The sequence below is a fragment of the Mugil cephalus genome, chromosome 11, assembly GCF_022458985.1.
Source record: "Mugil cephalus isolate CIBA_MC_2020 chromosome 11, CIBA_Mcephalus_1.1, whole genome shotgun sequence".
Lineage (NCBI taxonomy): Eukaryota > Metazoa > Chordata > Actinopteri > Mugiliformes > Mugilidae > Mugil > Mugil cephalus.
The window spans coordinates 18,177,954-18,201,757 of NC_061780.1; the positions used below are offsets into that span (position 1 = coordinate 18,177,954).

Here is a 23,804-nt window from a genome sequence, read left to right on the forward strand (position 1 = left end):
GCATGACTGCTTTCAGCGAGAGAGGTTGACGACATTTATGCCTTTTTCAAAATCACAGGCTAGAAGCGCTGCATCCATAATGCTTATTATTTGTGAGATTTCCTCTGAAGATTACAGAACTGTGGGGTTTTTAGGTATAACAGGGTCTTTAACTGCTGCGTTTTCTTCTTTTTATTATCTGAGTGGTCCAGCAGATAAAACCAATGGCTTTGTCCAGACTTGGTATATACTTGTGTCTTGGATCACACGATTTGAATCCACGTGCAGGGTCCAATGATAAGAACTCAATGCGAACCCAGTGCATCTTGCACATTAGTACTTAGAGATTTCTACCTGTGATCAAATTACCGGATATTAACATCAGGTGTGAACGCTGTGATCACTACGGCAAAAACACCTGAGACACAGTTTATTTCCAGATATAAACTGTAACCCTATATCCAAGTATAGATGTAATCTGGTTGTGTCTGGAGGGCCAGCGTGTCTAAAAACAGATGCTTGGTGCTCATCCACAGCTGCACTTCCTCTTTAAGATGGGTTTTGTTGCGTTTTCAAGTATAAAAAACTCCAGTTCATCTCATCTGACATATGGGATGCAGTAGCTAGAAGTGTACTCTCTTGGTGGTTACCCATCATCCCCTCCCCCTGGACTCTTGCGGCCACAGACCCAGCTGCCAACACACAAACACACACTCTGACTGCGATTGTCCTGCCAGATGGTTGAGGCCAGATGACGTGGTCTCCTGAACTCATGGCCACATTGAGGCACAAACTCTTACAACATGGTGGAGGACCCACAGAGCGGTGGAAGATGGAGAGGCTGCACGCAAGAGGCGATGAAAGCGCTCGGGGGATCGGCGGTACAGCTTCCTCGTTTTTGTGCGAACCTGAGATCGGTTCATTCATCTGACGCGGGGAGTCGAGAAAAAAAAAAACTGAAAGAAAAGGAAGAGATCAGAGGAGAGGACACAAGGTGAGAGGGGGCAGAAAAAGGCGAATCTGAACAATGGTGTCAAACCAAAGAACACTGGTCCAGTGATGGATGTTGCCCTTTAACAATCAGGGCTTTTGAGGGGGAAGGAGAGGAGGTGCTTCATGTTGGCAGTGCCAGGGCCCGTACCGGCCGGAGTCAGCCTCCGCCACGGAGACAAATGACTGAGCCACTGCACTTTTTAGACGTGTACGACTGACAAGTCCACGGCCGAAGACCAAGCTCATTCACATTCTCGGTGTTGCGTTGCGTTGCACAGTCAGCAGTGTTCACACAATCTCAGTGACAATTTACAGTACACACAGACACAGGAAAAGCAAAACCCACGGGGGGAAAAAAATACACAATTATCCAGCGGAGTTCACCAAAAAATTAAATAAAAGTCTAGCAGATGAATGGAGAATTAACTTAAAGTAATATTTGCCTGCCTGTCTTCAATATGCATAACAAATATACACACATTTGTTGTTTCAAGCTGCTCTAAAGAGCAGTTTTATTCAAATATTTGAAAAAGAGCCTATTACAATTCAAAAGACGTTGCCTGGAGCGCTGTCATCCAACTCCACTGGAAGACTAAGCTTTACAGTCATTTAGCATCTTTTACATCATTGTTGCTTTGTTGTTTTCAGGGCAGAAGAACTAATAGTGTGAGTTCAGAAAACACAGTGCAGGATTTATCAGTTGAAGAGTCAGGAGTTGACAGAGAAGATTGTAGATTGTAATTGTACTCATGAGGAGGACATAGATAGGTCTCCATAGAGGTGCCTGTGTGGCTACATACCAGGTGTTTGTTTACAAGTTGATTATATTAAGTTTTAAAATGTCTCAATATTGTGTTCACAGATTCTTCCTGCTGTTCACACTGAGACATAACACCGGGGTTAAAGCAGGTGTAGTGTAGACTGGCTGCGAACAGGCAATTAATAGTTGTCTGACAGTCTACCACAAGCTGAGCTTCTGTTTCCAGTGTATATTGACTATGCCACACGTGCTAAGACACATGAGAAAACACCATTTTCTCCTGTCACATTGCTGAGTACTTGAGTTTTATTGACTGTCCTTTCATAAGGGTCATGTCGGTAATTCAACTCTATAATATTAATTTTTTATTGCTACTACTACTACCCCACAGAGCTTGCCCTGGATTTGACCACCTTTAATTTCACAGTTAAACGGTTTATGTCCTTTAATCAGCATTTTTTACTGTTTAATGTCTTGATTGCATTGGGTGAAACGCTTTTAACTCCCTTCATGTAAATGTGCTCCACGGAGAAATGAGCGAACACAAATGTGCTCAAAGTCAAACACAGGGATCGTGAGTGTGCTACAAGCTGTATGTTTCTGTGCAATTACTAAAAAGGAAAGAAAAAATATTCCTTTGGCTTTAGTGAAGACATAGCAGACCTGTTATTTCCATATTTGGCTATTTACAATTTAATAGACAACCAGCTGATCTTTGTGGATGTTTGTCTAGAGCTGCAGGGATCATCAATAAGACAAAAATCCATAAGGGAGAAATAACAATAACGGTTGACTTGTCCTACCCTTTTTATGATGGAATAATATTATATTCAGTGTCTACAGCAAACTATCACGCCGGCGTAGTACGGAAGGAAATGCAGTCATTACCGAAGGAGGGAGAAGGAGCTGTGTCGGGCCAGAAGAAGGGCATGTCGGTAAATGAAAACCCAGCTGTGTATGTCACACGCAATGCTGCATCAACTCCATCATCCAGAAAGTAAACCAAATATTAAATATGCACAAACCTTCGTGGGAGGAAATCTAATTTCCAAAGACCATGTTCTGATTCAGTTTTCATTAAGGCTTGACCATTTTTTTTTTTTTTTAGAAGTTTCTTTACAGAGTTAGTAATGAGCGGAGGGAGAGGTGGGTGAGCCTTAGCTCCTACCTCTGCTTCCTATCAGCCCGTAGCAAAGACAAGCTCTCTGACTAACCTCACCAGTGTTGAACTGAATCAATGCAATCTGACGCAGTCAGTCCCACCTGTAAGATTTCAAGAGCAACCCATAGGTCCCAAATGCAATTAGAGTCGAAGCACATAGTGCATGAACTAAGTGATAACTGGCCAATAATTTCACTGTTAGAAGCTCAAGCGTGATCTTAAAAAGGGACGGACCTGGAGGGACAGCTGGTCTTCGGGGCCCAGCGTCTTATGTTATCAGCTACTTGCTTTTGCCGCCGTTCATCAAACAGTCTTCGCTTTGAAACGTTGAGCCCCTTTTCGTTTAGCAAGAGAATCCAATTATCTGTGCTGTTTGCGCTGTCACAGTGCTGTCGAGTGCCACTGCGTGTCGATCACTTTCGCAGTTTTAATAAAAGACTACAATAAGACAAACCAAGTGGGTGCTGCAGTTGTACATCTGACAATGCCAAGCAGTGTTCATAGTACAAATCTAACAAGCTGTGTGCTCCGTGCAAAATAGAGCCCAAGTCTGATTTAGATGATACTGCTATTAACGCAACTGTCCTTAAGATTAATTCTACACGGTATATTATTTTTCTTCTTCCCAAAAAACATTAAACGTTGCCGACGGCTGGCGTGTCGACAGCTAAAATATTTCTCGTAGTTACTACTGGCACCCAACTTTCCTGCAGGAGCTGAGTTAGGATTCACAGGAAACAATAAACACAGTGTACTGGATGAGATTTGGAGAGGAAACGCTGAAGCATGCATTTCATGCACTGCCAAAAAACAACACTGTCTTGCAAAAGTGTTTAGAAAGTTTATTTGGTACTTTGTCTTCGTCTTTAAACCAGACCATAATAAACAATTATTTGTTTCAATTGATTAATCTGTTATTTATTCTTTGGATTAACTGACTAATCTATCGATTGTGCCAACTTTTAGTACTTAAATATTCTTTTGGTTAAAACTTTTCCTAATAATTATTTTTCAGATGTTATGTTTGGTTCAGATTCATTGAGTTTAATTAATGTGACTATATCCATATTATTTAGCACACACACAGAATAATCAGAAACTGTCATAGATTCTACAAGATGCTGGAAATTCTGACTTATCCACATCATAGCATTAAGCAGCTTCTGATGATATGTGAACATACATTCATAACGCAAATTTTTTTTTGAAGTGTGTTCTCCCTTCCTCATTCTCAAATTAAAGGTCCACACTAAAGTTGTTTGGTTAAACACAAAAACTCAACTGAAGAGTGTGTCATGCGAAAGCCATGTTGGCAAGAGTCTTGTTAGCATGATTAGCACAAAATGTACAGACAAGGCTTTAAAAGATGCACGTGATACGATATGTTGTGACTTTGTGTACTAAGGATCGCAAATTGTTCTCCTTTTCTGAAACATCAGGAAACAACAACCAAACCACATTCAAATCACCTTCAACTGCCTTTCTTCATCATTCTTACACTTGGTTTGAACTTCAACACATCCTCTGGACCAAGCTGTCAAGACTAAATGGACTGAGCTTCAGTCACGCGTTTGGCCAACAAATTATGTGCTTTAACATGCACTTGAGCCCAAGTGTAATTTCCCATAAAGTGAAGAGACTGGCGAGCTATAAATTGTACTGTATCGAACGTCGGATTTTCAGAAGCACTGCTTTTATAACTGGCCTCTTCTCAAGATTCTCGTGAGAGAACAAAGGGAATCCAATCCGGGCTGTAATGATTTTTTTTCTTTTTCTTCCCAAAAGAAATTTAGAGTAGATAAGAAACTCAAAAGCAACAGAGACTATAAAAAGTGAGGAAAGGATTAGGTAGTGATGAGCTACCAACGTTAGGATTGTTATCTGGCTTAGATTCATTACTACCTCAAATTCTAAATCTTTACACAATGACAGAGAAAGCGCTGTTAGATCCGGTCGTCGGTAATCACTCAGCTGACTTCGTGCCTCCTCACCGCGCGTACACACCGTACATCCCATTTTTTATGGCTTATTTTTATGTGGGCGAAATCCCGTTAGAATCTATTACATCAGTTTCTTCCTTCATTCATTCATTAATTCCTGGTGTAGGGAACCAAGCTGCTGTTCATGCCAGAGAGAATTACAGCATTAACTTTCCCTGGAGCCTCATCACACGGACTTTCACAAATAAAGCCTTCAGTGGCAGGCAACCGAATTAATTCCTCGCAGACAGAGTGCAGTTTCTCTATGCAGACAATGCAATATGAGGATAAAAATTGCACCCCCAGGAGACGCTCAGGAGTGGTCACCGAGTCAGTGCAGATGAGTATTTATCTGCTCTCTATGTCTCCTCTCTCCGTCCTGTGGTGAATCCTGTACGTCACACGGGAAAAATAGATAATGAGTTTCTCCGTGAATACCGTGTTCTCAGAATAAATATTCAAGTGTTTCACATGAGAACAGAATGGCCTGTCATATACACTGATAATAATAATAATAAGCCTGATACACAGGCATAACATTAGGACCACCTTCCTAATCTTGTGTAGGTCTCTCTTGTGCCTCCAAAACAGACTAATCAGTGAATGGACTTTCTGAGGGTGTCCTGTGGTGCCTGTGCCATTGGGTCCTATCGGTTAGTCCATCCCACTGACACTTGATCAGTTTGGTATCTAGTGAATTTGGAGGTCAGATAAACTCCTTGTTTATCAGGTAGGTGAGTGGTACATGTCTAAGTTACATGCCAGGTCCAAAGGTTTCCCAGCAGAACATTGTATTGTTACAAGATGGTCAATGTTACTTACTTCTCCTGTCAGTGGTTTTAATGTTGTGGCTGATCACTGTAAGAGCTTAGGTAACACATACTTATTCATCTCATTAAGGTCCTCTCCGTGTGCATGAGTGCAGGAAGAGGCTGAAGCTAAAAACAAACTAATTACAATGGAAACATCTTTTCAAGCCAAGTGCTCCAGAGATAGAACCAAGGCCCTTCACCTCCGCTTTCACTCGGCACGAACACGACGGCTTCTCAGCTTAAAGATGTCCTTGATGTGCTCATTATAATGGGATGATAGCAATGCATTTGTAAGGCTTAACCCACAATCTGTAATATTCAATAGCATGGCATCTCTCCAGCAGCAGCTTTCTTTGGTTGTGTTGAGCCGGTGGGAAAGTAGCTCAATCCTACTATGGTTCATGCCACACAGGGCTGCAACAAACAATTATTATATCAATCAATCAATTCCTTTGTTCTAATCCGCTAATCTCTTGGCTAACTACTGAAATATTGTCCCAGATGCATTTTATTTAAACGTAATGATGACACATTTGATAACACGGTGTCTATGACTGAAACACCTAGTCTGAACTAAGTTTTACCAAATGATTCTATTGAGCTGCCAATAAGTTGTGCTGATTGTGATTGGAAATGAATCAGTATAGGGTCACGAATAATGCTCACATTATGCTAACATGCACAGCAGACACAGGGAGAGCATGGAAAACCACAACCAGGCTGGTTAGAACGCAGAACATTCATGCTGGGATGCACTACAGGTTGCCATTTGTGCAGAAACACCCCTTCACAACTTGTGAAAGCACTGGAAAGCAGCGCTGCCCTGGTAGCGATTAGCATCCTGCTTTCAATTCTCTTCTTTTATCAAAAACAACTGACGAGGACACAGTGACTCCAAGCCTCTGACGAAATTAAGGTCATTGGGCTTCTTCACAGTAATGACTCAACAAAAGTTGTGAGTAGTTTCAATTTTAACAATTTTTCTCAGGTGTCTGCACCCATTTTTAATGGCTGCTCACTGTGCTCTAATTGGGTGAACCTCTGATGACATTGACGAGTCATTACAGCCCTAATGCCACGCCGTTGTCACAGAGTTGCCGCTGAACTGTTGCTCAAGTGCACGAGGACACTGTATGCTACGGTCATGGCAATTCCACAACAACAGCCACTGATGAGCTGCATTTGTTTTGTCAATATCGCAGTGAAATAAAAGGGTAGGGTTAAATGGCACTGGGGACTGACTATCAGCATTTCTTCAGACAGGAAATTGTGGGGAGACGGCCAGAAACTGGGAAAGCAGACGCATGATTGTTTCATTGCAGTGCTGACGTTGAGGCCAGCTCATTCACCGTTATGCAATATCAAGAGTTTAGCAACAACTTCTATGTTCATACCACTAAAAATGACTTGTAGCCAGTTGCCTTTGACCGGTAGTCTGATCATGCCTGTACATGTACAGAAAGTCCATATGGCTTTCAACAACTCATATGACCCTTTACGCCATCTTGCTTTTAAATGGTGAGTCAGATAAGTTCTTCTGAATTTTCTCAGCCTCTCCTGGGTTTCTGTCTACAACACCCGTTAATTTCTCTTCAGTTCATCCTGTGATGATAAAGAAACGATGACCCAGACAGAGTCAGGATGGAACATGCAGACATATAGAGGGGGTCTATTTTGCTGAGTGGGGCCCCGCTGCAGGCCCGTCCAGGTAATGGAGTCATAATGGGCTTTTAACAGCCGAACAGCTGATGGTGGTGTTTGCCCTTCAGTGAAAAAAAAAAGCAGTGCAAACAGGAAGTGCAGCACAGAGACATCCCAAAGACGCTGGACAGGCCGGGATGAGTCACGACGCCTGCTGATGACAGATCCACCAAAACACGCTCCAATAAAGACAGCTCGCCCGCCTATCATAAACCACTCACGGTGTGCCAATTTGGTGGAAATTCCTTATTTTTTTCTGTTGCTCGCACTCTGGATCAACCTAATGGCGCAGAATTACTTCGGCCTCGGTGCACAGGTCACATAAATGTGTCCAAATAGCAATGAGTTAGAAAGCGATAAGAAAATGGGATTTTTACACACCATCAGTGTGCTGACGGAGCAAAGGACCAGTTAAACATTAAGCATTAAAGCAAAATCAACACATGAGGATTGACGTGCACCAAAGCAGATTTTTCATCAATAAAGACAAATAACACGCAATGATAAAGCTTTAATTTTCTCTCACCCCTTTAAGAAACCTTTAATTAAGACAAATTGCTCTTTAACTCCACCTTCAGTCTTCATTTACCAGATTAATCAGTCTAAATCCCAAACTAATTATCTCTCTTCATGGTTTAGGTACAGTTCTTTGAGGCAAACTCCTTAGAAAGCCGAGCGAGTGTGGCAGACACAGCACGGCAGTCAGTTCACGTAGCCTGCCGCTTGACTGCTATTTTAAAGAGATTGCCACTTAATCCTAATTCATTCTTGTTCTCATCATGAACTGGCAGAAGCGCCGCTGTGAGGAAGCTAAGGCTAAATAAGAGAGCAGTGTAAAAAAAAAAAAAAAAAAAAAAAGATGGATGATTTAAAGGTCAGGCGAGTACGTCACACAGAAGAAACAAGAAAGCGCGGCGACTACTCCTACGGTAAGCGAATGTGCGTCCGGTAAATCCATGCCTGCACCTGGATGCTATGTTTTCCCCCGGAGGTGGTGTGGGTGGCCGCTTTGAAGTATCACTCGTGTCAGTGGTGGACCCTCCGAGTCTGTTCCATGTTGATCAATGACAAGTGTTCAACGCAGGGGACATTAATTACTGTAGCTGCCGGAGGAGGAGCGTTTCGCGCGGATCAATCTGGCGAAGCCCCTGCGTGGTACAACCTTCCTGCTGATTATAACCAGAGAGCGAGCGGGTGGCTCTCTGGTACGGCATCCAGGGGTAAGATTACACAATCAAACAAGCTGCCCGTGACACAACATCAATGTGAGCACACAAAAAGTCAATCGTGCATACAAGCGCATGCACGCAGCCTGATGAATCGGTTTTGCATAATATTAGATCAATATTGACCGTTCTCTGAAAATGAGTCGGTTAGTGCCTTCCACCCTCTAATGCATTCTCAGTGAATTTGTATTTGTTGTATAATCACTCAGTACTTCAATGAATGTGTATTAAAAGACCTAAACTAAAAGATGTATTCAGACCAGATTGCCCTGTTTTCAAGTGTACCGAGTTTTCATTCTTTTTCTTTTTAGCTCAGGTGGCATTGGCAGTAGCCACTTTAGGGCTTCTTAACAGCAGTTTTGCAACAACAATATAGGTGATATAATTGAAAAGTAAAATGTCACATTGAGAGAGCTAGGTTAATGGGCTAGAGCTAAGTTTTGAGCAACTGAGCAATTAAGCAAACATTTAGCACTACATTAGTATGGAACTGAAAAAGATTGTTTATCGCAACTACATAAATGTCCTATTGTTGGTGGCTAAACATGAGGACAGAATGAGCTGCTTCCCAGCCCTGAGGTTCCACATAAATGGTTTAAAAGTGACATAATGAGCCGGTGATATGCAAAAAAAAAAGTTGAATTAGAATAGTTTTATCTGTGGAAAGGACCTGACACTCGCCCCTGCATTTCAGGCAATTATGAAGACGCTCTTAGAAACTTTTCACAACTTAAAATATCTCCACGGCGCAACATTCGGCCAAGCTGTTAAAGCTGATACCAGAGAGTATGGCTATCATTAAAAGAGACTGAAATTCAAATTACATTAAGGCCAACTCAGAAATTTAGCTTTATAATTAAGCACAGTTTAGTAAATCTGTCATGGCTGCTTGACTCTACAGTTGACTTTTTTTTTTAGTTTGTTTTAACACTCATAATATAACACATCATAATAATATAAAAATAACTTAATTATTAAGTCCTATCAGAAGTTATAGTGTGCTCGGTCGGGCTACACTAGTCAGTTAGAGCCAGACTGAGTTCTCATCAGGAAAAGCCATTTCATTTTGGGGGCATTTTTATTAGTACAGACAAAAAAGTAACTCTTCTGACAATCGGGTCTTACAACCAATCAGAGCCATGAAACAATTCAACTCAACTGTGGTCACATGACAGGTATGACCAGGACCCACCAGATCTTTGCTGGAGCATAATCATCTCCCAATGGAGTGGTTCCAAACCAACTTCTCCATCCATTAATAGTATGGACTACCACGAGAGCTTCTATTGTAAGGAAATGTGCAGTAAATTAAAGTCAGTACACGTGGACAAATCCTTCCCCTTTCTTGCATTTCACTTAAGCTCACCCAGAAAACAACTGAGGCTGACACGGAGCAGAGAAACAGGCTGCACTTGTCTTCCACCCCCTGCCTCCTGAACATTTGATGCTCCTTCCTAGACATACGGTGCAGTATATGGTCAAAAGGATTTAGTGTCTTATCCTCCTGAATAAGGAACAACCTGCCTTCCCTTCCCCAAACTTCAACCTCCCCCCATAGCTTTGTGTAATTACTGTTTTTGACACCGAGTCTGAGCTGCTGTTAAAAATTCTCCTGGCAACAGCACATATTATGCGAAGTTATAAAAAAATAAAGCCATTTCCTTCGCTCTGGGAGGTACCTGATGGCCGCTTCTTCCCTCAGCCTCTGTCATTACAGTCGACATGAAGAGCCACCAGGAAGCCTCAGACACAGTGATGGTTTCATTCATAATGAAAGAAAAGGACAGCGGCAGTACTGATTTCACAGTAGCAGATCATTGCTGAGGGCTGATTGAGCTTTTCTGCTGACCTCTCCTGAGCTACATCATAAAAGTACAAGCAGATATTGCCTTTGATTAGACTAGATGCTGCTTCATTGCCTCAAACCTGAACTAGCAATTGCAAAATCTCTTCTGACCTCAAAAACAACCCCGTTCCCCAGCATCTATCCATCAACTTGATGCCAACCTGCATCTTTCTCGGGCATCAAACTCTGCCCTCATCTGCTGAGCTGCAGTACTGCAAATGCACTTTTTATCTTCAGGCAATCTTTAACCTTAAATGTGGTCGAAAACCTCGATGACTGTGCAAGTTATTAAATATTTCTTTCATTATCTAATAAGCTGCATGTGTGAACTCGTGCACATTTGGTTTTGCGTCAGCTGGGAGTCCGGAGTAACGTCAGAACGAGTGGAAATTCTAACTGAAAACGTATTTTAACCTCTTACCAAAGACTTCATCTTGTGATTCAGGTTCCGCTGTTGCCGCTGTTGCCGCTGTTGCTGCCGTTTCCTCCATTGCTTTGGGTTCAGGTGACGGAGCCTTTAATAAGAACACAAAAGCAGATTGAAGAGGTGAGGTGCTGAGGTGCTATGGCAACAGAGCAAAGAGACCAACAGCCTGAGAAAGAGAGAGAGGGACAGTAGTGCCTATTATATTGAGGCTTTTGGGTCTTTGTTAGAGAAGAATTACATTGAGACCCATTTATCTACCATTCAAAAGAGTTTTCTTTTTTTTTTTTTTGAATCACGTACCTATTGAGATTGAATCCATTACTAATATTAAACTGTAGAGGTGGTCATAGATTCTATAAAACACCTGATAGATTCACAGGAAGGTCTTAGATTCACAAGTGGTCTCTGTCTATTATAGTGGCTTGCTCATGTCTGATGCAAATGGAAGAGATGACATTTATTTTCATGTTTTGTCAAATTACACTGATCAGGCATAACATTATGACCACTGACAGGACAAGTGAATAACATCAACCATCTTATGACAATTCAGTGTTCTGCTAGGAAACGTTTGGACCTGGTATTCGTGTTGATGTTACTTAGAAATGTGGCACCCACTTAGAAAGTATCAGAAACCCCCACCCCACAGCAATGACGCTCCTTGACGGCAGCTGGGGATTTTTGAGATGCCATGTGCTAATTTCTCAATATGTGTGTTCTCCTTGACAAACGAACTCACTGACACCTGCTTGGGCATCAGAATAAAAAAAGAATACAAGCATACGCCGATATATCCGCCATGTGTAACAGGTGTCAGCCGGGACATCGACTAGGGGACCAATTTGACACGGATCTCGACGTGATTTAATTAAAATGTTTTGCACCATGACCACATCTGTTCGAAAACCCCCCCACAATTCACGGAACCTGGAGTGGGACACTGTTGGATAAAATTAAAAACGTGACGTAGACATAAAACTCAAGGTGCACCCACGAATGCTCGTTATTACACTTTCTGTAAGTGTTGATATTTTTAAAAGTCGCGCGGGGGCTCACGTATAGAAAACAAAGGAAGTAAAAATGTGCTTGTGGTTACACTAAAAACACGATCCTCCCCCCTTATCAGACTTTGAGAAACACACAAGTATTGATTCATCTGCGACTTCCTGTCAGCCCTTGTCTGGTTTCAGTACATGAAGTCACAATGTAAACAGTCTAAATCACTTCACCCACTTATACTGGCACCTCTGAGTCACACAACAGTATCTACTACGTAACACCACACTGAAACTAAAACCTTGTATCTGGTTTAGCTCCTTTAAAACCGTTCCTCACTGCATAAAGTTGCATTGTGTTTCTGTTTAGTGCATCCGGGTGAATTAAACACGCACGCTTTTCTAATTCTAATCTCCAAGTTTCATAAATCCTCTTAGTGATTCCACCCTCCTCCCTCATGACAAAATACAATTAACGGCTCCAGTTCCCACGTCCGAGTGTGTACGCCAACGGGGGGAATCAGTGCAGGCGTTCACAAACTGTGGGCACACCGCTCACCGCTAATAGAGGATAGAGAGGCGTGCAACTGTGACGCAGTGCCATCAGCTGAGGGGAGGCAAGAAGTGCTTATCAGCACCGTGGTATAAACGTCACGCTTTATGTAAAGAAATTAAGTAGGTGGTGCTCCCAAAATAGAGAGTTTTAGATTCAGTGGACAGATTTAGACGCATATCAGCAAAGACTATGTGCATTTTTATTTATTTGACTTATCAGGTAAAGACCAGTGAAAATAATTTAAACCCAGCTTTCAAAGGTTTGGCAAATATGGGCTTTGGCTAGTCTGAGAAACCACCATCGGAGTAAAGAAAGTTAACCACCGAGTGCGAGACGCATTTATCAAATTCTTGCAAAATACCAAGTTGAAGTAAAAGTACCAAACATTTTTCACCTTTCACACATGTTCAAAATGTCACACACAGACAATGAACATGATGAGCAAACTGGGCCTATTATTGTAAAACCCCAAGACAGCGCGAGACCAGCTTCACACCAATTTCTATACGTTGGTAAAGCTCACATTATCACCCCATTCCTCCAGTCTGGCACATTCCTTTTTTTCCTCCTTCATCATAAAGCACTCGGCTTTCAACCTTTGTTGGGTTTCGCCCACGCACTCCCACGCGCATAGTCTCAGCCCTCTTATCTCCCTCTTCAGCCTTGCGCTTTTTGTTTACTCTAGGAAATTAGCAATGCAAAAAAAAAAAAAAAAAAAAAAAAAAACATTCCAAGATGAGCCACCGGCGATCAGATTTTTTCCCCTCACTGATGACTCTGATTGCAGAGTAGAGTGGTATTACTGGACCAACATGTAATGGGGCTTTTGAAATTTGCATCTTCATCTAAGTGAGATGGTAAAATTATGAGAGGCATTTTAGCCCAGAGCACTTAGGCTTTCAGATTTGAAAGGACACAACGTACACAAAAACCTGAATCCTATTATTAAAATATGGCATGACAAGACAAAATAGCAGAAAATAAAATATGTGGGCTGTTTTTTCCTAAGTGGACCACAGCAACACCTGCCAGCCAGCCAGTCAGGGGCCCTGTGTGGGGGTTGATTCCCTGATAGGCTCAGAGGTTGGTAGGGTGCTAGAGGACTGCTCCACTCAGTTAAATGGGGTTCTCACCAGGCTGTTCCAGGAACTTCTGGATTATGGCTGTGTCCCCAACCAGTGGAAGGAGTCCACAATAATCCCTATCTCAAAAAAGGCGAAAATAAAGGACTATAAACCAGTGGCCCTGACACCGGTGATGTGCAAATGTATGGAGAGAGTCGCAAGGGTGACCAGCTGTCAAAGACGATGTCCGACAAATTGGAGCCACTCTGGTTTGCATGCAGGGTGAGACGTGGTGTAGAGGATGGACTAAGTGATTCACTCCACACTGCCTTGTCTGAACTTGTCAGCCACTCAGTGGTCAGGAAGGCCACCCTGATTACAGAGGACCCCTCCCATCCCCTACACCACTCTTTCCAGTTACTGCCATCTATCTATCCGTCCTGTCATCATTGCCGTCAATGTGACTCATATATAACTAACAGAGCAGAGTTTCCATAGAGGTTGTTGAAGCGTCCCCTGACCCTGTGGCCTGGACATATTTCCACCATCATTCATTTCCAGGATCCAACCATATCTCAACAAGCACAAGAATGAGATATTTTGTATTTGGTCTTACTCCTTGGAGATCAATTAAGTCTTATCTTATTTAGTACACCACTACAAACCAGTGCCTTAGCACTTTAGGATTCAGCTTCTCTATTGGGGACTGGTGACCGAGCCACAGAGATTAGAGTTAGACTTAGATAGATTTTAATGATCCACAATGGAAATTGCTTGGTCACAGTAGCACATTAGTTGCACATAAAAAAAAAAATTAAAAAAAACTCTCTTCAGAACCACAAGTAACAAGAAAGATAAAATATAATAGAAGTAAAATATATATGTGGGAGGGATTAATAAGGTGAAATAATGTGCATTAAAGTACAGAATTTGTAGAACACAGGAAGAAATAAAGATGGAAGAATATATATTATATACATAAGAATGATAGTAAGGTGCAGTAGTCTCCATTAACATACATAACATGGAGTTATCCGTTACAGAAAGCTCCATGATGGAGAGCAGTTTGTCCAGTGTCCTCCTGTTAAACCAAGAACGTGACCAGCCTTTCAGATCAATTCGTCGATCCTACTGCTCCCCCAACAAACCACAGCAAAGTACAAGGAGCTTGCATCAACAGACTGGTAGAAAATCTTTAGCAACTTGCTGCACACATTGAAAGACCTGAGCTTCCTCAGAAAGTACAGTCTACTCAGGCCCTTCTTGTACACAGCATCACTGTTGTCCTTCCTGTCCATTCTGTTGTCCATGTAGTCTCCCAGGTACTTGTAGCCGTCCACTACTTCCACCTCCAGGCCCTGGATGGTGATGGGCTCCACTGGTGTCCTTTTACTCCTGAAGTCAATAACCAGTTCCTTGATCTGGTCTACATTCAGGAGTAGGTGGTCTGCCTAGGACCTCTAAACAAAGTCTACTATCAGCGTCCTACACTCCACCTCCTGTCCATCTCCAATACACTTTACCACTGCGCTCATCACAAACTGGGGGCTGTCAGACAAATAATCAGCAATCCAGGAGACAAAGGAGGAGCTGACACCCATCCTGAGCAGCTTCTCACTCATCGGAAAGGACTGAATGGTGTTAAAAGCACTAGAGAAAACGTGATCCTCAGTGTCCTTTCCACCAACCACGTGAGAGTAATCACGCTCCAGCAGGTAGGTGACAGCATTATCCACACCAACAGGAGACTGACACGAAAACTGAAGAGGGTCCAAGACTGGGGCCACCAGGAGTCTCGGCTGAGCCAGGATGAGTCTCTCTGGGACCTTCATGACGGGTGATGTCAGTGCAACCGGAGATGCCAAGCAATCAGCAACCTGGTTTGTTTAGACTGCCTTTTATTTACACAATGTGGCAAGAATCATCTAACAATGCAGCTACACAGACTGCTTTAATAACTTTCAAAACTTCAAAACTTGATTTGTTAGTTCAGTCCACGAAAGGCAGTAGACTGGCTGAAAGTTGCTTTGGATCCTCTGTGTTGGGAACGCTTTTTTTCCATGGCAACGATCTCGAAGGCAGCGCCATCTTGCAACTTTGGAGCCAGAGTCTGTGCAGTAATGTCTGAGAGTGGAGCTACAACTTCAATGACACGCCCACACTTCCACAAGCCTCCTTATAGTGATAATGATGTCACATCCTGTTTCTACACTCAAATAATAATAATAGAAACTTCTCCTCTCACCACAAACGTATGCGTCAGCATTGTATTAACTTCTTTTGTGTTTAAATTTGGCCTCAGTCCTATCCACTAACATGGAGGTGGCGGAGCTTATGACCTATATTGGAGCTCTACTTGCCTTGGCTTCACTTTTGATAGTGTTTATGCGCTAGACTGCCAGTCCCTCCAATTATAGATCGAGCACCTTTAATCTCCAAACAATCTTATGGGATTATGTCCTCGTAAAAACCACCTCTATCCGGCATGGTTAGATAAGGTAAGCCTGTCAAGTTCTAAATATTTCAACATTATTAAGGAGAGTTTGATAGGTAGCAGTAAGACCTGGCAATTAAAGGCCCTGTGGTTTCTGTTTAATGGCTGCATGAAAAAATTCTTCGATCACTTAATCTTCTCTAGCAAAAAGCTGCAATCATTATAGTTCAGGGTAACTTAAGGTCTCAATCAGAAATTGAGGAGATGTTCGAGTGCAAAGACTGATGTGTGGGTTGCCACAAAAGGGAAAATATATAGTCCTAAAGATGCTTGAGTGGCTCGACTGCTTTAGTTATGCTGCTTAAAATGTATGGAAGATACTGCTTATTAGCACGCTTGTTTGTTTAATGGCCGTCTCGAACTGGCACCGTCACACATCAGAGCACACACCTCCCCTCAACCCTCTGATCCCCATCCAGCGCTAGGGTTCAGTGCTCCGGAGCACTCCTTACATTTGAGCTGCAGAGAGAGGAGAAGCGGAGTGCAGCGATTTGAACACATTTTCAGGGCTTGGCTGAATTGAGACTTTCAAAGAGATCCAAGTTCACCATCCAGTCTGTAGTTTCCTGATAGCAGCGCACTTCAGTGTTTCATCCTGTCCACTCTTCGGAGATGGAAGACAAATGGAGTGTGTACACCTCACCTTCTCCCGAAAATACAAAAAGACACATTGAAATCACTGTACCTCTACCTTCAAAAGGCTGGTTTTACTTAATGATGTCCATCAAAGGCCTAAAGGACAATCACATATCTCTAACGTGTGTCTCTTATTTAGAGAAACACAGAACGATATCAAAGTATCCAAATCCCATTGCATCTTTTGCACTTTCACTTGGAAACAGGAAGTGTATAGCTATGCTATTCAGACATGTCTCTTTGGGTAGATCTCACACAGAGGAATTGAAGAGATAAGAACAGAGAAGCTGAGCTGGTCACATTACATAGAGTGCTTTAATTGGTACAGCTGGTAGTTTCTGAGGCTGTTGATTTACTAGCTTAGCCTCAAGCTCCCTCATCTGGAGACTCGACTCTTAGTAGTTTCAGAAATACCACTGTGTTAACAATCAGGCACAAAGTAGCACACAAAGATGGAAGTAACATCTTATTGTGAAGTTACTCGCAACAAGATAAGTTTATGGTTTAAGCTGCAGAACCACCCACAGAGCTTGTTGACAGCGGGGATAACATAAATCCCTTTTAGACCAGATTTAATTAAGGTAAGATTATTCAGGCGAAGAATGGCTCCAGCCAAATCTGCGATTTCAGTGTTTTTGGTTTTAATTTCCTGTGGCTGTTTGTCCGATAATTCCAGTGCTTTGACAGAATTTCTAGTAATCTCTGCATTAGTGACAAAACTGCAGAGGAGGAACTTTTCATTAAAAAAATTTCAAAGCGAACTGGAAAAAAGATCGACACGAGTACGAGTAAAAAACACCCATAGCCCACTGTACCTTGGTATCAGTGCTCAGGGTGACATTAACAGCAATGTGTCATCTCACTTGAGAAAATGTGATGCAAGATGTCGTCACATTAGTAAACTCATCGGTTAGAATGAAAATATCTTCCTAACATCGTGCAGGTGCCTTCAAAACAGTTGTGACTCATCAGAGAATGGACATGGGCCTTCTGAAGGTGTCCTGTGGTGTCTGGGAACACAATGTTGTTAGTGGAAGCCTTAAGGTCCTATGGGTTGAGGGGAGGGGCCTCTGTGGATTAGGCTTGTTGCAGTGCATCCCACAGTTGATTAGTTTGGGATCTAGGGAATTTGGAGGCCAGATCAACACCTTGTGCTGTTCTTCATGTTTTCTGAGTTGTTCCTAAATTGTGTTTGTGTGTGTACCAGTGTCAGGCTGCATCAAGGAGTGTCATTGCTATGGGGTGGGAGTGTCTGATCTGGTCTAGGTCGGTGGTACATGTCTAAGTAACATCCATATGACTGCCATGTAAAAACGTTTCCCAGCAGAACACTGAATTGTCACAAGATGTTATTCAGTTCTTCTGCCAGAGGTTTTAATATTGTGGCTGTTCGGTATTTACTGCTGCAAAATTTCACTGAATACATAAGCAAACCAACCAAATGAGGCCTTACAGTTAATGTCACAATAATTACACCAAATAACTTAGGTACAATAGTGAGAATAAATGTATTCTCACAACAACCCCTGCACTAACTCTGAATTCCATGAAGGTGTTTAGTTGGTACTAGTTGGAAATGACACCGAGCTGTTGATGTAACAGTTTTTTCCTGTGAGGCTGTGGTTTGTGGTACTGTTGCATGTTTCCAATATTCCGACAACCCCATTTTATTCAGTGGCCTTATGTGCAACTTATAGTAGCGCACCACGTTGGCGGCACAGCTGCGGACCCTACGCTGTAACCTGGCTGTGAATGTTCCCCAAAGCATTTCCCTGTTCAGATGACTCAGCGTCTGCAAAAGCACAGAAAGTTCTCCTTTGTTCAGGCTCAGACACACTGGATCTAGTCAGACGTCTTCTTTATGTTCTGTGCAGCAGCGATTTTACTGAAACTAACTCATCCTTGTTTATTATTTTCGGCTTCAACATGAGTCGCTCCACTCCACTCGCCATTGTGCGAAGTGCAGAGTGAAACTCAGCATCGCTGGCCAGTCGCCGCCTTGTGTTTTGGTGGCGTAATTACAAAATAATCACAGCTCACAGGTGTAAATGCTTTTTGTGCCATAACTAGCTACCCTGTCTACGTGTCACGGTACTGTAACTTTCAATTCACGCTTCGGTGTTCAATCCAGTACAGTTTAACAGACCCAATGATCATACAATTGAATAAAAATCTGACAATGTATTATGCACGTTATAACAGTCATGAAGGGGGATTTATAGCAGGACTGTTACGAATATTAGAATGAATGCATCTTCACTGGTGGACCTAATGAACTGGCAAGTGAGTGCACATTTGTACTATCAATTATTCATGACTAAACTCTACAACTTACTCAATGAACTTTCCTAATTCTACTCCGTTTGTTATTTTTACCGCGTTTCATTGCACTATACTAGACTTTCATCTATTGGTAATTTCCTAAATTTTACCCAGGTGTTACATTCCATATTCTGACATTATGTCGATTATATCTATAGAGGCACTGGCAGTAGATAAATGTAGTAAGAGCTGTGTTGTTTTTCCAAGTAGAATTGACAAAAATGGCAGTGACTGTGTATCCTTTACTTCAGTCAAAAAGTTTCAACTTTTCTGTTAGGCGTCAGTTAAAAAAAAACTGAAGGTCAGAGGGAGAAAAGTGTGCACTATGTCTGCGCCTTAATACCACATCCTGATCTCCACCGCCGAGGTCTGAGATAAGTGAAAAATCAATTCTCTGTAGCTGAGCAAGAAAACCATCTCGGCCAGAGGTGGAGTCTCTGTTTGGCTCTTAGTGTGCACGAACAACACAGCGCATCCCGATACGCAAACAGGCGTTTAAAGCGTTTAAACAGTGGTTGTGTGTTAAGGTTGACAGGTCTTAGTAAAGGCTAAATGACTCAACTTTATAGGGCGGCTGGGCTGAACAACTGCCTACCCTCCGTTTGTTCACTGAATTAGCTTTGCACGAATTGATGACTAAATCTGAAAAGATCTAAGCGTACAATAGTCTGAGCTTCTGTCTCTAATTCGCTGTTGACGACACAGCACACACACTGCGTCAAATATTGCGACGCAGAGCTAATATTTGATGTCTATTGTCTTATTCCGCTCCCCCACAATTGTTTACATTACATTACAATTTAAATTCATCAGATATGCTCTACTGTACATCTCTGCTTCTATACTGGCAAAAACACAGCATGAAGGTGCAGGGCCAAGTTTTGTTCTATCTTAGCTCAAATCCGTGTTGGATTTACGGCTATAAAACATCTGTGGTGTTTTTTTTTTTTCATCTGACAGAGAAAGATTTTGACAGAGCTGCTGCTGAGGTGTGACAACAGAGGTATCCGTGTAGCTCAGCCTTTCCTGAAATGAGAAAACGGAGATCTGGCAGCGGGATCACGTTTCTGACAACATCATCTAAACACAACCTGTGTGACTCTGTCATGCTTTGTACCTCTTCGTCTCTATGACAACTGTCTCTCCTGCCAGATCTTTAAATCAACCTACACTGTGTGACAATCGAGCCAAAGGAAAGAAAGGACGTGCCGAACATAAACAACGTTGCTTTGGGGTGACCTGCTGCCCCAACGCCGCTTCGACCAGCCGCACTCTTCACAAATTGATCCGCGTCTCTCGCTTCTGCTCTTCCCCCTCTGGAGTGTGTTTTGCAGGCAAAGGAAACAAATCATGTGTGGGATGAGCCATCAGCCTCCCCGCTGGTTCGAGCTGCCCTCTTCCCCAAATGACCACTCTGATTTACCACTACAGGCACCAGCCAGGGTGCGAGTCGTAAACCAGATCACACGGGCAGACTTCGGGCTCGCCCAGCTCCAACCGCCGACGTTTATCCCCAGTGTTTAGTTTCAAGCGCCTCCTTTGCCCACAGCCGTCTCACAAACAAGCCTCTTCAGATGGGATTGCAACCTCAGCCGTAACGGCCCAAACTCACCACATCTGCTGTGATTTAAAAAAAAAAGATGTGACAAAAAGAACTTAAACAAGGCTGGGGTTAATTACACGATGCCATTAAATTACATTACCGCTGTCCCAGTTTAAGCCTGTTCCTCCTCAACGCTTGGTTTTCAAGGAGCAGCAGTCTGACCTGTAATTTCTTTCTACTCACACATCAGAAAGATGAGGGGAAAAAAAAAATCTCTCGCATGTTTTTGTTCTATTTAATTACCTCACTATCAGAAGCAGACATTTCCTTTCAGGTAACAGCACCCGGTGCACGGCTGCGCATGCTGCTTCCCAACCAATTTAAAAAAAGCCTTCTTTGAAGTGCATTAGCATTGTTTGTTATAACGCCGCAGTTAATTTCCCACTAGATTCTTAAGTGTGTATCATATCTTAAATCAAGCTTTCTGTTTAGACTATACTCGTTGTGTCAGGGGTTTACTTTCCTCAGCTAGTGACAGTCAATACACAGATTCATCCAGACACTTCCAAATGCTTCCGTTCCAGTGGTTGCTGTCACATTCAGACTCGTTACATTTAGCGACAAGATACTATCACACATCATCAGCCGGCACAGTATCTCTCTGTTTCACTTTAATCCAGTTAATTATTGTAAGTACAACGACCTGATTCAAATGGCAATAACAAGACGCAAACAAAGAATTTCTCTTGTGTGGATGGACTACAAGGGTGACAAACGGCTAGCTGGGTGGAGTCCTGCTGGTCCCAGGTTAATGGTTAAATGAGATGTGTACCTAAAGAGGTAGTTTAGTGTCGGCCCTGATGCACATCATCATCTGTTTACTCTCCCCCCGGTTGAAATGGATTCTCTCGTGGAGCGCCGTTTGGCCGAGCGGCGCGGCTTGCGGTTTTTAAGGGGTTATTACAGGGCGACGCGCGAGAGCCACGGAGACTTGTCGTGCTTGAGATGTTGCCACGGCAACTCGGCTCAATTAAGAGCGGGATGCTGACGGTGAGGTCTGTTTAAAAGGCGCTGTGCCAAATATTGTCTCTTAAAGATTTTAGCGATTGCTTTAAAAAGCTCCAGAGTGCGCCAGTGTTTTGGGATTTTCACATTAAGAGGCTTCGATTAGTGAGCTGCGCAAAATAAAAGACCTTAATTTAAGTATATAGGTAAATGAAATCACACTGTTGTGTACTGTACTTATAGTGACTTTTAATTTAAAACAAATTTCATTTCTTAAAGTAAAGCATTATTGTCTGATTCAAGCACTAAAGCTTAGCTCTTCAACAGTGACCCCTAAAGGGTCTGCGGAGGTACTGCAGGGGGGGTTGCAAAATCTTTGGTTGATTGACATCTTTTATTTATTTTTTTTTTTAAATTTCCCCCCACAAATTTAAATTTCTTTAAATACACATTAACATGAATCCAACATATTTTAGTAAAGGGATTAAGAATAGCTTAATATCAAATGCAAAGTGATAATAATAATGTATATTTATAAATAGCACTAGGCCGAGTTTAATATAGTATAGTTGGTAGGGGTTCCCTACTTAATCTCTCATTGAAGACCCTTGCAGTAAAGCAAAGTAAGTTAGCAGCTGTAACCACTGAAACATAAATAAATCAAATGACTTGTAAACATAAAAATCCTTTCTCCACAAAGACCTTATACACAGCGGCTGCAAAGAATTTAGTTAAACAAAAGAGACCCAAAGCTATGCATACTGTTAAGTAGAAATGAAAGCTCAGGGTGGGCTAATAAATCAGCTTGAGTTTAGGAGCCTCGCAGCTCGGCTACAACAGAGTCCAAAGTCCTGCTGATAAAAGCCACCGCTCACATTGATAAGGTCAGGAGATAAATTTTCCAACACATGTTTCATTCTCACGTTACTATCACCAGAATGCTTCCACAGGCGTGCACGCTGCTTACCTTGCTGTCTGCGGGCGACTCCTTCTTTCCTAGATGCTGCCCCATGCTGCTGACAGTGGCTGCAAGAGAGCGCAGAGAGCGAGTTAACGCCAGGGGAAGAGTGTAAACACTTCGTATTTATGTGAGGATTACATTACATACTGGTTCTTATCCAAGCGAGAGCGGCTACTTCCTGCCTCAGTGTGAAAGCGCAAGCAATCATACTCATCAGCTATAAAAACACAGAGGTATTCCCTGGTCTTTCTGAACTCTTTCGAGGATTAATGACGATGACATGCGACACCCACATCATCATCATCGTCATCAGCCTAAAAAAAAAACGCCAAAACTTGGCAAATTCTCACTTCAAGCAGATTAAGAACAAGTCTGTAATAGTTGAATTGGCTGACACGAACATCTTTTACTCATCAAGGTTTCTCTTTTGGTTAAAAAGTGGTTAGTTTTTAGTGTTTACTTTAGGTGGTTAAAGCCAACTGAACCGAAACACAAGATCTTGTTCTGGGTTTTGAGGCCGTTCACTTGTGGTGTGAAAGAAAATTGCCCACATCACTGTGAACAGTGGTTACGACCTTTTCAGGACAGTTTCAATGGCTCAGTTCTGCTCTTCATGGCCTGTTGGGGAAGCAGTACTTTAGTGCAGTGGTTCCAGACCTGGGGTCCAGGTCATGGGGGGAGTGCGCCAAAAATTCTCTGATCTGAGCTCACCATCAGTTTTCACCTGTTCCACCAGTGCCTCCCTACATGTACAATATGCAGGGTTTGAAGTATTCTGGCACCGTGCCGGACTTCCGGCATGTGGTGTTTGATCGCGATAAAAATATATAAACATTAAGGAAAAAAAAAAAAGATAACGTGGGATATTGTCAGGTTTGAGCAGTCAATCGAGTTCACCATAAATGGAATTAGACCAACACAACATCACTAGCCAATCAGGAGTAGGGTGGGGATGGGTCTTGGAAAGCTTGGTTAAGATCCAGCTGATGCTGCATTCATGACACCTTGGGAAAAAAAATGGGGTCTGAGTTGTCAAACTCATAAATTACTGCTGCACATATTTTAATATTCAGCAAACAGTGACAATATACCAAACCTTTTTCTTTTTTTTTAACCAATGCTACGCTATGATAACGGAAGTCTGAAATTTCTGAGTTGGAATATAGAATTTCTGAGTTTGTTTTTCATCGAAGTCACTGTTGTCGGAAAGATGGAGAGTAAATTTCTGAAGCTAGGAGAATGTTTCCTAACTAAAAACAAAGGACTTAAAAATACTAAAAATAATAATAACTAACTAAAAATATTAGGATGTACATTCTGCAGTTTAGAGTTAGAATATGAGC

General features: G+C 42.3%; 1 protein-coding gene across 1 annotated transcript in view; it reads right to left on the reverse strand.

Annotated features, from left to right (window-relative positions):
* The window catches only part of LOC125016684 (myelin basic protein-like), a 47,582-nt gene that overhangs the window by 9,697 nt on the left and 14,081 nt on the right, over nt 1-23,804 (reverse strand). Inside the window, exons 2-3 of the mRNA XM_047599322.1 lie at nt 22,468-22,526; nt 10,880-10,973 (exon numbers count right to left, since the gene is read on the reverse strand). Of these exons, the coding sequence (XP_047455278.1) occupies nt 10,880-10,973; nt 22,468-22,512 (139 nt within the window). The 5' untranslated portion in view covers nt 22,513-22,526. The remainder of the gene's footprint in view (nt 1-10,879; nt 10,974-22,467; nt 22,527-23,804) is intronic.